Here is a 13,414-nt window from a genome sequence, read left to right as displayed (position 1 = left end):
TGCTGCCTGCCTTCCCCAGATACATTCACAGGGAGGAAGCTGTGGCTGAGTGGCAATAACCCTCCACCCCACCATGCACCTGGTCATTTCCAGTTCCGGCTGTCCTCTGTGCCCCACTGACGCATAGATCCCTTTACAAACCGCTAGGCCTCAGTTTTGTCATCTGTAAGACGGGCATAACCATAGCACCCACCACATGGCCTTGTTGTGAGGCCTCAGTGGGTGAATAACCTGCTGAGTGTTTAGATTAGTGCCTGCTGGGTAGTAACTGCTCAATTAATAGGAGTGGTAATAACATTTCTGAACATTCCATGCTTAAGAGCAATAAAGCACACTTTTAAATTACACCTACAATTAAATGACACCTAGCAATTTGCAAGGCATTTTCACACAGCTGCCCGTTCATTTCTTCAGCAAACAGCAACTCAGCCCTGGAGGAAAATCAGAGTTCAGGCAGAGGAGAGAGAAGCACTGGATGCTTACACCCACCCTGGGAGGTCTGAATTGTTGTGGCTCCTTTTGTAGCCAAGGAAACAGGAGCCAGCTGGGCCTGGAGCAACACTCTGGCCTGTTATTACTGGAATCAATCTATTGAAGTTTTCCCAGCAGGGATGAGACCCTTGAAGGCAGACATTTCTGGGCTGGTATGGGCCCTTCTTTTCTTGTGGAAGGCACAGCAACTCAATCTTTAATGTGCACCTGAACCTCCTGGGATCCTTGGGAAATGCAGATTCTGACCCAGGAGGGCTGGAGTAAGGGCTGAAACTCTGCCTTTCTGACCAGCTTCCAGGTTGGTGTCGATGGCGACCACATCCACAGACCACACTATAAACAGCAAGGTCACAGCGAGGCAGGCCTGTGCTGAGCTTGTACTGGGCTCCACAGCTCCTTACATCAGAGTCCCTGGAATAATCCTTTTGACCTGATGAGAAAGGATGACCTTTTACTCTCTAAAATGACAAGGAGGGGAAATGCCGGTTGAGTGGGGCCTGACGCTTGTATAATTGTAGTGGCTCTTTTAAGAAAAAAAAATTACAAGAATGTCTTTGTTTTGAAAATTTCACAAACTCCAAGACATGTGACCAAAGTAAAGTCCCTTTGTTTGGCCTTAGGCCAAACAGGTAGTCAGCTCTTCCTTCTGGGAAAATGGTGTTTGACTGCCACTCCTGAGATAACCTGAGATAACCACCAGGTGGCAGTAGATTTGCACAGTGCTCGTCAACCCCCCCTCCCCTGCCCCATTCATCAGAAATTTCCAAGTCTTCCTCAAGCTGGCCAACAAACTAACCTATGCTGTGATATGGGCAAAAGGAGTTTATGTGCTTCTCTCTCAGAAGCATATTTGCCATTTAATGGGAATATTAACATTGTTTTTTAAACCAGATATAGAGTGCTAATAGACGAGTTCTAGGCATACTGTTGGATCGTGGACCACTATGGAGATATCTTTAAGCAGGTGGACCTTTCTACTCTCCACAAATTACATCTCTGCAGGAGTTCTAGCTCTTACCACCCGTTCCTCCCAATATAGTTTAGTGTTCAAGCACCAATTCTAGAGTTCAGCTGCCAGGGTTCAAATCCAGGTACCACCACTTACTAAGGGTGATGTTCAGTAAGGGCCTTAACATCTCTCTGGCTCAGTTTTCTGATCTGTCAAGTGGGAATAACAATACTGATTTTATGTCATCGTTGTGGGGACTCGGTAAAATAAGATGTAAAGCACCTCTGAAAAGTGACCAGCATATAGTCAGCACCCTTAACCATCTAGAATCCTCGCTATCCCCACACCTTGCCTGCCTTCTGCAAGCCAAGTTCTTCTCCTGTCCTTCCTCCAACCTCACCCCCCTATCAGGTGCTTCAAAGAACAGAGGGAGGTTTGAGACCCCAGCCTGGTGACAAGCAGACCAGTTCTTCTGGGCGCAGTGTTCTCCTGACTCCATGACTTCCTCTCAGGTTGGGGTTGAGCCCTGGGGAGAGCAAAGCATCCAAGTGGAGAGGGAAACTCGGCATTTTTGCAGGAGATAGATCCATATCACCTTGTGTGTACCAAGAGCCCGGGATTTGCAGATGAGCATGGTGTGTGAGGGCAGATGGCTGGGGTGGTCGTCCGGCCTGGCCCAACTCCTCCCTGGGATCTACAGACACTGCCCATCTGCACTCTTCTGCATTCCTGTTGGACGCAGTAAGCTTTTTTTGCCTTCTCTCCCCATGCCCCCCTCTCTGGTTCCAATCCCCGTCCATCCCATCTACATTAATAGGCAAAATGGTGCATGGTTCTCAAACTTTGTTGCGTATTCGAATCACGTGAGGTACTTTTACCATCTGATCCCCAGGCTAACTCCCAAACCAATTGAACTAGAATCTCTGGGAGTGGAATCCAAGCATCAGAGAACCAGTGTTGTAGAATAGTGTTTCTCAAGCCTTAACATCCATACGAGTCACCTGATGATTTTTTTTGTGAAAACGCACATTTTGGTTCAGTAGGGCTCAGGTAGAGTCCGAGCCCCAGATGATGCCGACACCGCTGGTCTGAAGACCAAACCTGGAGCAGCAAGGTTGTAGAACTATGCTCTTCAGGTGGGAGCTTGTATTCAGACCCCTCTGGAGGGCCTGTGAAAACACGGCCCTGGTTCAGGGCCAGGAGATCTGGAGGGGGGGCCAAGCACATGCATTCTAATAGGATCCCAGGCCACGTCAGGGCTGCCGGCCCGCAGAGCACACTCAGAGTGGCAGCAGTGCTGAGGAAGGAACACAGGTTTAGGACTCAGGGCGCCCTGGCCCTGTTTCCTGGCTTTGCAACTTGCTAGCTCTGTGATGTTGGGTAAGTTATTTAATCTTGCTGAACTATCATGACCTCGCCTGTAAAGTGTCCATTTATTGGGCAAGATTAATTGGGCTAGCATGAAACACCTAACTGACTGCTTAGTGCACGGGTTCTCAAATTTCACTGCAAACTTGAATTACCAGAAGAGTTTTAAAAGAAAACAAGCCATGGATGTTAATTTAATTGGTCTGGGGTACTGAGCATCAGGAGTTTTTTTAAAAGCTACTCAGGTAACTCTACTGTGCAGCCAGAACTAGGCAGTGGCCTGACAGCATGGCCCCCAAATGTGAGTGAACATCAGAATCACAGGTTGCTGGGCTGCACTCCCGGAGTTGCTGATTCAGTAGGGCCTGGGTGGGGCTGAGAAGCGTCATTTCCAACAAGGCTCCAGGCTCCTGGGATGATACTGGTCCACAGCCTCCAGTAGAGAATGTGCAGAGCTGGGGTTAGAGGATACCTTGGCTGTCCCAGGTCCGAACAGCAAGTCTGAAGCATCACCAGCTGTCCCGGGTTTGCCTATGTACACGCCCACCTCCATCTAACAGGGGTGGGAAGAGAACCTCTTTGTAGGGAGGGCAAGAGCCCACACAGTTTGTCCTCAAGGAGAGGGTAGGACCACTGAGCTCAAACATGGCATCGGGGGAAGAGTAGTGGCTTTGGCCTGAGTGACCTGGGGCCCAGAAAGGACATGTGTAGGTGGAAGTCACAAGGAGGCCTTTGGGCTCAACACTGGAATAACTTTTTAACCTTGCAAACTGCCCCATCTGGAAAGGGAACCAGCGTCCTCTTTCCGCAGTGAGTGGGAGGTAGCCCAGCTGAGCTGGAAAGCTGGAAGGCTGGAAAGCTGTCGGGGAAAGCTAGAGATGTCTGCAGGCCCTTTGAAGTCTGAGATCGAACATCCTTCCAGCCTCCAGTCTGCCTTTTCTCCAGAGCTTTCTGTTTATTTAGGAAGGTGACAAGCTGGAGCTTTTGCCAGAAGCTGGTTTTCCTATCAGTAAGCGATTTGCTTTCCCAGGGTAAACAGGAAGGCAACCTCGGAGAGCAAAGCCAGCAGGTCGGCAAAGCGGCAGCAGGTGTCACCTCATAAGTGCATTGCAGAGAAGTCTGAGCCCTCTGGGCCTGACAGACGCTGCAGCTTAGTGGGAGGCGGGGGTGGGAAGCGAGGCAGGTGGCCTACGCGGCAGTGACGCGGGGCTCCCGGGGTCAAACGGTGCTGGGGCAGGGCAGGAGAGAGACGAGAGGGTTCAGCCCACGCTGCCGGCCACATCAGAGCACCAAGAGAACACCAAGTCTTTATTACAGGAATTCCTGTGAAACAGCCCCAAGAGAAAACCCACACATAGAAGGGGGAAAAAAAGGAAGGAAAAAAAAAAAAACACAGCAATACACACACTTGGGGCTGGGGCTTCCCCGCGGTGCGCCGGGCTCTAGAGCAGAGAGGAGCCCGGGCCACAGCCCGAGGCACCCCTCAGAGAGCAAAGCCAGCTCTATGGGGTCAGGCCCGGCTGTAGCTCGGCCTGAGGGCTATATCCCGGCCAAGACGCAGTAGAGGGCGGGCGGCCCCTCCTGGGCAGGGCCAGCCCGCGCGCTTCCAAACTTGGTCAAGCGGCGCGGGCGGAATGAGGTGCGCTGGCGGTGTCGCCTCCGCCTGCGGTCCTGAGCGCCCGCCATGCCCTCATTTTCTCGGGGTGACCTGAGGCCACCTGGGGCCCCGCAAAGGCTTGGTTCCCACTGCCAGCCCTGCGGGGGTTGGGCTGCTTCCACACTCGGTGGGTGGGGTGGCTGAAACCTCCGGCTGCCCAGGATTCCCGGGTCTCCCAAGAGGTCAGCGCCTTCCCATCCTGATGGTGGCGCCAGGGAGATCGGGCAGTCTCCCTCCCATTGGCAGTGGTTGATGCCAGGTAAGGTTGGTAGAACCGGAGTTTTCATCCTCGGATCATTCACCTTCTCACTCTTGGCAAGGGGCACCCAGCAAACCCTTTTGCCCCAGGTGCTCCCACCCAGACTGGCAACCCCTTCCCCTTGCTCCAGACTACTGCCTAACCAGAGTCCTCCAGCTCCGGGGTGGCCACCCTCCCCATCCCTGCTGGGGGCCGTGCCAGCCCCTAAAAGAGGCGCCAGCGGGGCCCAGGCAGGGCAGTCAGCAGATACCCTCTTCCGTGGCCCATCACTCCTCCAGGGGCCAAGTGGCTGCCCGGGGCTCTCCCACCTGGAGCTCTGCACAGGGGCTGTGCCCAGTGTGAGCAGCCCCTGGAAAAGGCTGAGATGCAGAAGACAGTGGGAATAAAGGGCTCAAAGTGCCCAGGAGGGAGCAGGGGATGGGACAGGGGGTCAGGCATTGTCCGTGGTCCAGAAGGTTGGGAAGCGTGAGAGGTAGGGGCTCCACCTTCAGGCCAAAGAGCCTCCAACCTTTGCCTGTTTCTGGATGTTGTTTTTTTTTAAAAGAAGGGGTTTGGAAATCCATCATTGCCCATAGAACAGCCAGGCTACAAAGGAGCCCTGGTTGGCCTGCGCACCCCCCTCCCCCAGATCCTTTCTCCAATCACAGCATGCAACTCCGAAGTTCCAAGTCCCACGGAAAGTGGCAGTGTCTGGGCTGGACGGCAGCCAGAGAATCGCTGGGCCTCGGCAGTCAGCACCATCTGTCCAGCCACAGCTAGGCTTTTCGACGGGGGGCCGGTGCCGCTCTCTGGCCGCCTCCACCGGGTCAGATCATCTCCAGCGAGGAGGAACTGCTGTCATCTAGTAAGGGAAAGGGAGGTGAGATTGCTTTTCAATGAAGCCCAGTCTTTTTCAATGAAGCATCACTGGTTCTTGGAGAGATGGTTTTGGGCAGAAGCTACCAAGGACAAGAACCCTCTCCTTCCTCCAGGGACTCTATGTCAGCCTTGGAACTCTTCCTGGGATCGATCACACACACACAGACTCCAAGCTCCTAGAAATGGTCCAACTTGCAGAACACCAGGGCCTCTGGCAACTGGAGATGGAGCAGGGTACTGGAATTCTGGTGGAAGCCGCTGCATGGGGGACATGCCTAGCCCATTCTGTCATGCAGCAGCAACTCCGATGAGCCAGAGTAAGGGCACCTGTGGCAGCAGCCAAGTAAATTGGGGTCAGAATTTGGTGGGCCCCACGCCCCAGCTGGAGGAATTCATAAGCCTTTAGTGCTGAGGAGACCCACTCAGAGAACAAGGATGAATGGAACGAGAGCGTTCTGGCGATGCGGTGAACAGTCGGGGCAGTGAAGAAGAGACCAGTGGCTGCTAACTGGGTGATGAGAAGGAAAAAAGGAAGGAAGGGAAATGAAATGGGGAAGTCAGGGGGAGAGCGTGGCCTTCAGGGAGTTCTCTAGAGCTAGAAAGACAATTGTGGGCACAGCTGGGGTTATAAAGCAGATGGGGCAGACAGACAGAGCCAGTACTGCTGACACTGTAAAGAGGGCGGTGACCCAGGCCGTGCTGCAGGAGCAAGGTTTCAAGGGCAGAGCTAGCAGGAGACCTGGGGCTGAGGAAGAGGGAGGAGTGATAGGAGACCAAAAAGGACCCTGAGAATAGAGTTGAGAGGAAGAAGGCCCAGGATTCTGGGGCCACAGGGGCCAAGGGAGAGCAGTTTCAAGAAAGACGACGGGCACAGCGTGACTGAGAGAGCACCAGAGGACACGACACAGGACAAGGCGCTGAAACTGGCAGGTGTCCATCTGGGGGTGGTGGGAGGGGCTGCCGGGCTGCTGGGCTGCTGGACTGCAATGAGTGGAGGATGATGCCACTTGTTTTGCAAGTTGGGTGATTTTTTCTTTATTTTCAAACGGAGGGGAAGGAAGAGAGAGAGGGAGAGAAACAGCATTGTGTGGTTGCCTGTCGCCCACCCCAGGCAAGTGCCCTGATGGGAAATTGAACCTGCAACCTTTCTTTTTGCAGCCCAGCACTCAGTCCACTCAGCCACACCAGTCAGGGCGCAAGTTGGGTGATTTTTATGATGGGGAAGAGGAGGATGTAGACTTGAGGAAGGAGCTGGAAAGGGAAAAGCTGGAAGATTCAGGGGAGAAAGAAATGATGGGCAAGGTCCTGATGCAGGAGTGGCTTTGAACTAGACACGTTTTTCCTGGGGACCCATGGGAAGGAGACAGCAGCAATGCCAAGTGGTTGGCCTTTCCTGTGGCTTTACGTGTACCTTCTGGAGAAGTGAGAAGTATGGGTGCGGCTCCATGAGTGAGAAAAGCCTGAGAGAACAAGCAGGTCTGAAAGTGCGCGGCGGAGGATGGGGTGGGGGTGAACGGGAGGTGACGTGAAGGCTGCCCAGGCTGCAGGGAGAGGGCCCTGGTCACTGTTCCTGGCTGTGTCCTCTGCGCGCTGACAACCTCACCTCCATGACAACCATCCCGAGGGGAGCAATACTTCTGCACAGTCTGAAACCGGGCCACAACTGCCACACCTTCAGCTTGAGAAAGTCTTGTAGCTGCTGGCCCCTGGGACCAAGACAGCAGCAGGGGGAGGGCAGGCAGGCAGCTTCCTGGTGGGGGAAGGGGCTGGAAGAGTGACAGATGCAACTGAGTCCTGGAGGAGGTGTTGACACTGGGTTTTCTCCCCGAGGGGTGCACAGGGAGAGAGGGGGAAAGCAGCCTGGGGGCCGGGGCTCCGGCCAGAAACAGGGCTGTCCTGAGAGGGGTTGTCTCCTCACCTGGCTGTGTCAGATGCCAGGCACCCACCCCAAGCAGCCAGTGGGCGAGTTCTGTGTGAGGCCACCCCTGTTTTCCTTACACTGTCCTCTTGGTGTGCTGTGTGTTGGGGGACCAACTAGGCTGTAAGCTAGTTGAGATCAACTAGTGTCGAGATCAAAGCTATTTTTTCCTGTTCCCAGCATCTGTCACCGGAGGAATGATTCTCTTTCATCCAATGAATAAATAAGCAAGTAGAAGAAATGCAAAAGTCTAGCTTTCGGGCAGAAGCCCACGTCCCCTGCCACAACAAGCAAAGAAGTGCAGAGTCCCCACTATCTGCTTTCCTGAGTCTGAGGCCTCTGGACTCCTGGGAAGACACTTAAGATGTGGGCTGTGGCGGCCCTGGCCTCGGGCAGTCCCTGGGCAGCGGTGGCTCCAGGCCTTACCTCTTACTGTCCTTCCCTTAGGGCTTCCTCCACCTTGGGCACCTCCTGTCGCCTTCCCCGCAAGTCTTCATCTGAAAAGCAGAGGAAAGCTGCCTTATCCGCCACCCGGCAGGTGCCTGCTCAGGCTTGTCCCCAGGCTGAGCAAGAGCGCTCCGCCTGCTTTCTGGGGCACATGCTGAGTCCTGGGGGAAGTGTGTGGGTCTGGTGAGAAGGCGGCAGGGCACGAAGCGGATTTGGACGCCTGTCTGCTCACCTGGTTCCCCCACTGAGCTCCAAGGCCTTGGACAAGACCGTCCCTCGGTTTCCTCACCTATAAAGTGGGACAGGGAAGTTGGACTATCCAGGTGACCTCTGAGGCGCTTCACACCCTTGTTTCTGGATGTCTCCTGACCACTGACAGCCCCTCTCTCTGAGGCACAGAGATCGGGGCTTGGCTGTGGGTCTGGTAGGGTCTGAGGCAGCGTCTCCTGTCCCTTTGGGCGGGGCCGTTCGAAGGCTCAAAGGCCTCGGGGCCCGGAGACTGGGCCTGCCCAGAGCTCGGTTCTCAAGTCCGAGCCTGTCTGTCCCTCACACCCCAGAGAATATTCCCTAGCAACAGCACCTGGCGCTTCGTGCTCCAGGCAGAGGTCTGAGTGGAGGTGTGGCTGGGGCTCCCATTCAGGGGTGGGAAGAAGGAAGAGGAAATATAGTCTAAGTGGGAGAACCCATTTCTTTGGGGCACCTGCCCACCAGTCCTTGATATGTCACCCAGGTTGGGTCTTGGGCCACTAATCACAGGCAACTGAGAATTCAAGCTTCCCCCGACCCGCCTCCTGCCCCCCATGCCCACCCCCACCCCGCCACCGTGCCTTACCATAGGTGTGGCCCTCCACGTCATCCAGGAGATTGGCTGTTGACGCAGCAGCCCCCAGCCTGCCCGGCCATTCAGGAAAACGGTCCCAGGGATGGGCGGGCACTGCCACGGTACTCCAGCTCTCTGTCTTGAGTCCCCCGCACCCACTCTCAGCTCAGGAGGCCTCCACCACACCAGCCTTATCCCCCAAACCTCCTCAGTGTCTCCCCAACGCTCCTTAGAGTCAGTTGAGCAGCCAAACCCTGAGTCACCCAGCTCCCGTCCCGGGAATGGAGAAGCGACTTTCTCCCTGTTCCCTTTTGGCTGTTCGGCTTCTCACATCCTGGGCCTTGTTTGACAAGCATGGATAGGAGCCTGGGTGAAAATGTGGAAAATCTCATCTTTACTTGAGGAATTGAAAGTGAGAGGGCAGGGCTGCCATGCTTGCAATGAGGCGGAGAGGTCTGAGGATCAGGCAACTGGAGAAATTGTGAAAGGGCTGCGATCTCAGGGGAAGAACCCAGTTCTCTCCCGAGATGGAGTTTGCTCCAGACAAAAGGTAAAAAAGCTGCAGGACAACTTCCCGGCCTCCAGAAGGAAGGTGGGGGATGGGAGGGGCTGGCCCTCTCCCCAAGCCTGGTCGTGGTAGCTGAGGTTGGCACAGAGGGACGGGGCAGCAGGCTGGCAGCGGGGCTTAGGGAGAGGGTGGGGCCGTGCGCAGCCTCGGGAGCCCAGCCCAGGGTCTCGGTGCCCTCAGCACCCACCCGCCCCACCCAGTGCCAGGCCCAAAAGGATACGACTGATGCTTCAACAAATGTTTCCTCTTTGACTTCCTCATCTTGGTCTTCTCCGAGAAGGCCCTAGCCAGTTCAAACAGCTTCCTCTGAGTGGCTGGGGGCAGAGAGACCTGTGAGCCAGCAGCCAGATTACCAAGTAACTGCCCTCCAGAGCCGGGGGCAGATGGGCGGGGCGGCTCAGGAGCCCAGGAAGCTGGGGAAGCCATGCCCCTGGGGGCGTGAGGCTGCCATCCTGGGATTCCTGGGATGGCCTGCAGGGGCAGCAGAGGCTACCAGGAGCTGGCCCAGGGAGAGCCGGCAGCCCAAGATCTGGTATTCCTCCTCAGCTTGACAAAGCGCGATGCATCTTGGCTTTCTCTCCCGCCGCCCACCCCCGCCCCTCGCCACCTCCAGAGTTGGTCTGGGATTTCCGTAACTAATCCCAGATTTTCCCTGAAATGGAGCCTGAAAGGATGGCAGCCTCATTCACACATGGTTGTGTGTCTGTGGGGCGGGGAGGGGAGTACTGGCTGGCAGGGCTTTGTGGGAAGAGGTCACGGGTCCCGAAGGCCTCCCACCTGTAGAAAGTGGGTTTAGCGAGGACCTCTCCCCACTCGGGTCCAGCAAAGACCCCTCAAGCCACAGGGAATGTGAACACGAAAACTTTTGGGGGGAGGGGGGAATGCAGCACATTATTTTTCTGCAGACAGCTGGCTCAAGAGGATTTAAAACTTAATTTGTATCCAGACTCAGCAGCAAAGGGAAATGAGGCAAGAAGGCTGAGGGAGCCAGCCTGCGATTAAAATGTCACTTCGGTTCACTAGGAGTCAGCTGCATTAAAAATTCCCGGTGGCTCCCTCCCTCCCGTGAGGCCACAGGGCCCGTCTGAGAAGATCTGGGAGGGGGGCATGGGCCACACTCACATTTGCCCATGTGTTTCAACTTGTCCCTGAATAAGGCATCTTCAGACACAGCAGGGTTGGCGTCACTGGTTCCTGGAAGGGGGAGACACTTCTGAGGGCCAGCTGGAGAGGGACAGTGGCTGCCCAGGACCCCGGGGACATGGGTCAGGGCTTCCCCAAAGGACAGGGGCTCAGCCCGACTCTGCTATTTGAGGAAGGAAGCAAAGATCAGGATGGACGCTTGGGCTTTGAGGAGCACCTCTCTCCCCACCCGAGCGTTGCTTCCTCCTCTGTAAGAAGAGGGACAGTGCCACGGTCCACTGTGTGTGCAGAGAAACAGCTCCCTCGGACTCCCAACCGCCTGCCTCTCTGACCAACCCCGCGTCCCTGAAGTCACGCTGGCAGCCTGAAATCAGCCACGGCAGGAGTTTTTTACACTGTGCGGGTCACCATACGCTGCCCACTCAGCCTTCCCCCGCACCCCGACCGGCGATTACATACTCACCAGCACCCCACAGTGTGTGAGCGCTAATGAGGTAACGGAAGGAAGGCACCCCTGTGTTCACCCACAGGGGTTCTTGTCTCCTTCCCTCCAGGGTCAGCCCACCCTATCACCCCCACCCCCAGACGTGGAGTCTCAGACTAGGGAGACAATGATGCGTGGGAATGAGAATGGGGCCAGTCCCGATGTCAGAGCCCAGTTGGCCAACCAGAGTACCTCCCTCCCTCCGCACCCACTTGGGTCTCTTACTGCCCTTTTAAAGCCCCTGCTCTCTACCCTGCAACTCGGCTAATCCAAGTCACCTTGTTTGCTAAGCCCCCCATGAGCCATTCTGATCCATCTCAGCAGCCCTGGTGTCTATAGTTAATTCAGGATCAGGGACAGAGGCGGCCGTTAAAACCCTCGGATGCACATCTGGTGGGGCCTGAGCTCCCAGCCTGTTGCTTATGAGTCGGTTCCACAGGATTTTCTCCTTGGAGCCAGGACCAGCTGAGCTCCCCGTCCCTCAGCTCCCTGCCCCCACCCCACTCCACCACTCCACCACGTAAGGTTTTCGGATTCTGTCTCTGAGGAGGGCAGCCTGTGTGTGAGCAGAGGGCTCTGGCTGACGAAGGCTCACCACGCACATATACAGGCAAAGTCCAGGTGCTGAGTGTGGAACAGGGTTCTCTGGGCCTCTTTGCCCCAGGCTCCCATCTTGACCTTCATCTGAGCATCCCAACAGGCTGCTGTCCACCCCTGGCCCTCCCTCCTCCAGCCGCTTAGGGCTCCTGCGGGGAGCTGGCCCTCTCGAGGCAATTCTTGCTTCTCTACTCATTTCTCGTTTGCTCTACCCATTTCTCGGATGTATCTCCATAAGCTCCCCTCCCCCAGGGCAAAGACCAAGGCTTGTGAGTCTCTGAGTCCTTCTTGCCCCTCCTCCCCACCCGGGACATTATGTGGTGTGGCATGTCCTGTTCTTGCCCATGTTCCAGACACCTCTTTGGGGTTCAGCCAGCCTGCTCGCCAACCCCAGTGGTGGGCTCCAGCAGCCCCTGGACTGTGAGAACTCAGGCTGCTAAGTGGAGGGGACATCTCACTCCACAGTGAGTGCACAGAGCTCTCTCCACCAGCCTACTTCCTCCCCACAACTCCAAATATGCAAAGTGCAGGTGGGGTGTGCCCTCCACACCTCTCTCCCAGGAAGGTGAGGTTACCTGGGGCAGGAGAGGGAAAGCCGAAGTCATTCCCCACAGCCACGCTGCTGGACTTGGATTTCTGGGACTCGTATTTCAGTCGATCTGGAAAAGGACCACATTCCAATCAGGGAACTTAGCACCTGGATGGTTGGAGGCCAATCCCCCAGACTTACTCACAAGCACACACAAAATATAGGCACACACAACGTCTGCTGGTAGTCGAAGACCCGGCAGTATCCTAGAAACTGCTGCCCTGCCGTGCGCTGGGGGGCAGAACCTCAGAATCAGGAGGACCCTGAGAGATCGTGCAGTCCAACCCCTTCAGTTAAAAGGAAATGCTCATAGACCCTCAGCTCTGTTGCTGCAGAGCTGGGGCCGGCCTTGGGCCTCTGTCTCAGCCTACCCTTCTCCCCGCACCCCTTGTTCCTCCCCTACGACATGCTCAGTCACACACGCTCTGCCACTGCGACCCCCACAGGACAGACCTCTCACACCCCTCCCTCTGCACTCCCCCCCAAACACACTCTCACCCTGAAGGGGAAGGCAGCCAGGCTGGAGAGCAAGGTCCCCGAGCCAAAGATAACGCAAATGCCCCCAAAACTTGAGAACCTTGCTCTAACATCCTCCCTCGAGGAGGCTCCCACTCTGGCGCCCACGGACCATCCTCTGTTCCCGGAGCTCCAGACACATCGTGCCAAGGCCAGTGCCTGGCACCGTGCAGATGTGTGGGCGGGAGAAGAGGGCCTGAGAGGGAATGCCTCTCCTCTACTGACTACGGAGGAGGGAGACGGGGTAGCTGGTGACAGCTCCCCATTTGGCAAGGATTCTGGGGCTTCCACAGGGGTCATGTGGTGGCGACCACATCTCAACCTTTCAGAGGCCACCCTTGGCCTCCAGCTCCCTGCCTCTCCTGAGCCCCGAGGCTGCCACCAACATCAGCCACAGAGAAGCACCACAGTGGCCCCGCCCGGGGCACCACCTCTCTCCAGTGCCAGGAGGAAGTCCCTGTTGCGCTGCAGCTCCTTCATGAATTCCTCGTTCTGCAGGAAGAGCGCGATCCTCTCGTCCTCCAGGTACTGCTTCCAGAGGCTCTCCTGGTCGCGCGTCCCAGGCCCGGCCGTAGGGGGCAGGCCTCCCTCTCTGCTCATGGGCTTGGAGCCCCCGGGGTTGCCCTGAGGAGGGGAGAGAGCATGTTGAATGCCTATTCACAAGGACGCGTGTTGCACAGACATCGGTGCACATCTGGGTGTACACGCGTGTCCTTTCCCAGGATCTTCCAGCTGAACCCTGGGGCCTG

General features: G+C 56.1%; 1 protein-coding gene across 5 annotated transcripts in view; it reads right to left on the bottom strand.

Moving 5' to 3' along the window:
- Positions 1-4,090: 4,090 nt before the first annotated feature.
- The window catches only part of CUEDC1 (CUE domain containing 1), a 76,459-nt gene continuing 67,135 nt past the window's right edge, over positions 4,091-13,414 (bottom strand). For 4 of the 5 annotated variants that reach the window (XM_045837456.1, XM_045837458.1, XM_045837457.1 and 1 more), the window contains exons 5-12: positions 13,097-13,289; positions 12,136-12,219; positions 10,459-10,530; positions 9,557-9,650; positions 8,781-8,839; positions 8,181-8,237; positions 7,928-7,998; positions 4,091-5,566 (exon numbers count right to left, since the gene is read on the bottom strand). In XM_045837456.1, coding sequence (XP_045693412.1) covers positions 7,931-7,998; positions 8,181-8,237; positions 8,781-8,839; positions 9,557-9,650; positions 10,459-10,530; positions 12,136-12,219; positions 13,097-13,289 — 627 coding nt within the window. In that variant the 3' untranslated portion in view covers positions 4,091-5,566; positions 7,928-7,930. The remainder of the gene's footprint in view (positions 5,567-7,927; positions 7,999-8,180; positions 8,238-8,780; positions 8,840-9,556; positions 9,651-10,458; positions 10,531-12,135; positions 12,220-13,096; positions 13,290-13,414) is intronic. The other variant, XM_045837460.1, reaches the window with a different exon arrangement.

Source organism: Phyllostomus hastatus, unplaced genomic scaffold (assembly GCF_019186645.2).
Source record: "Phyllostomus hastatus isolate PE091 unplaced genomic scaffold, TTU_PhHast_1.1 phas_contig_210, whole genome shotgun sequence".
Taxonomy (NCBI): domain Eukaryota; kingdom Metazoa; phylum Chordata; class Mammalia; order Chiroptera; family Phyllostomidae; genus Phyllostomus; species Phyllostomus hastatus.
This window is presented reverse-complemented; position numbering and strand designations above follow the sequence as displayed.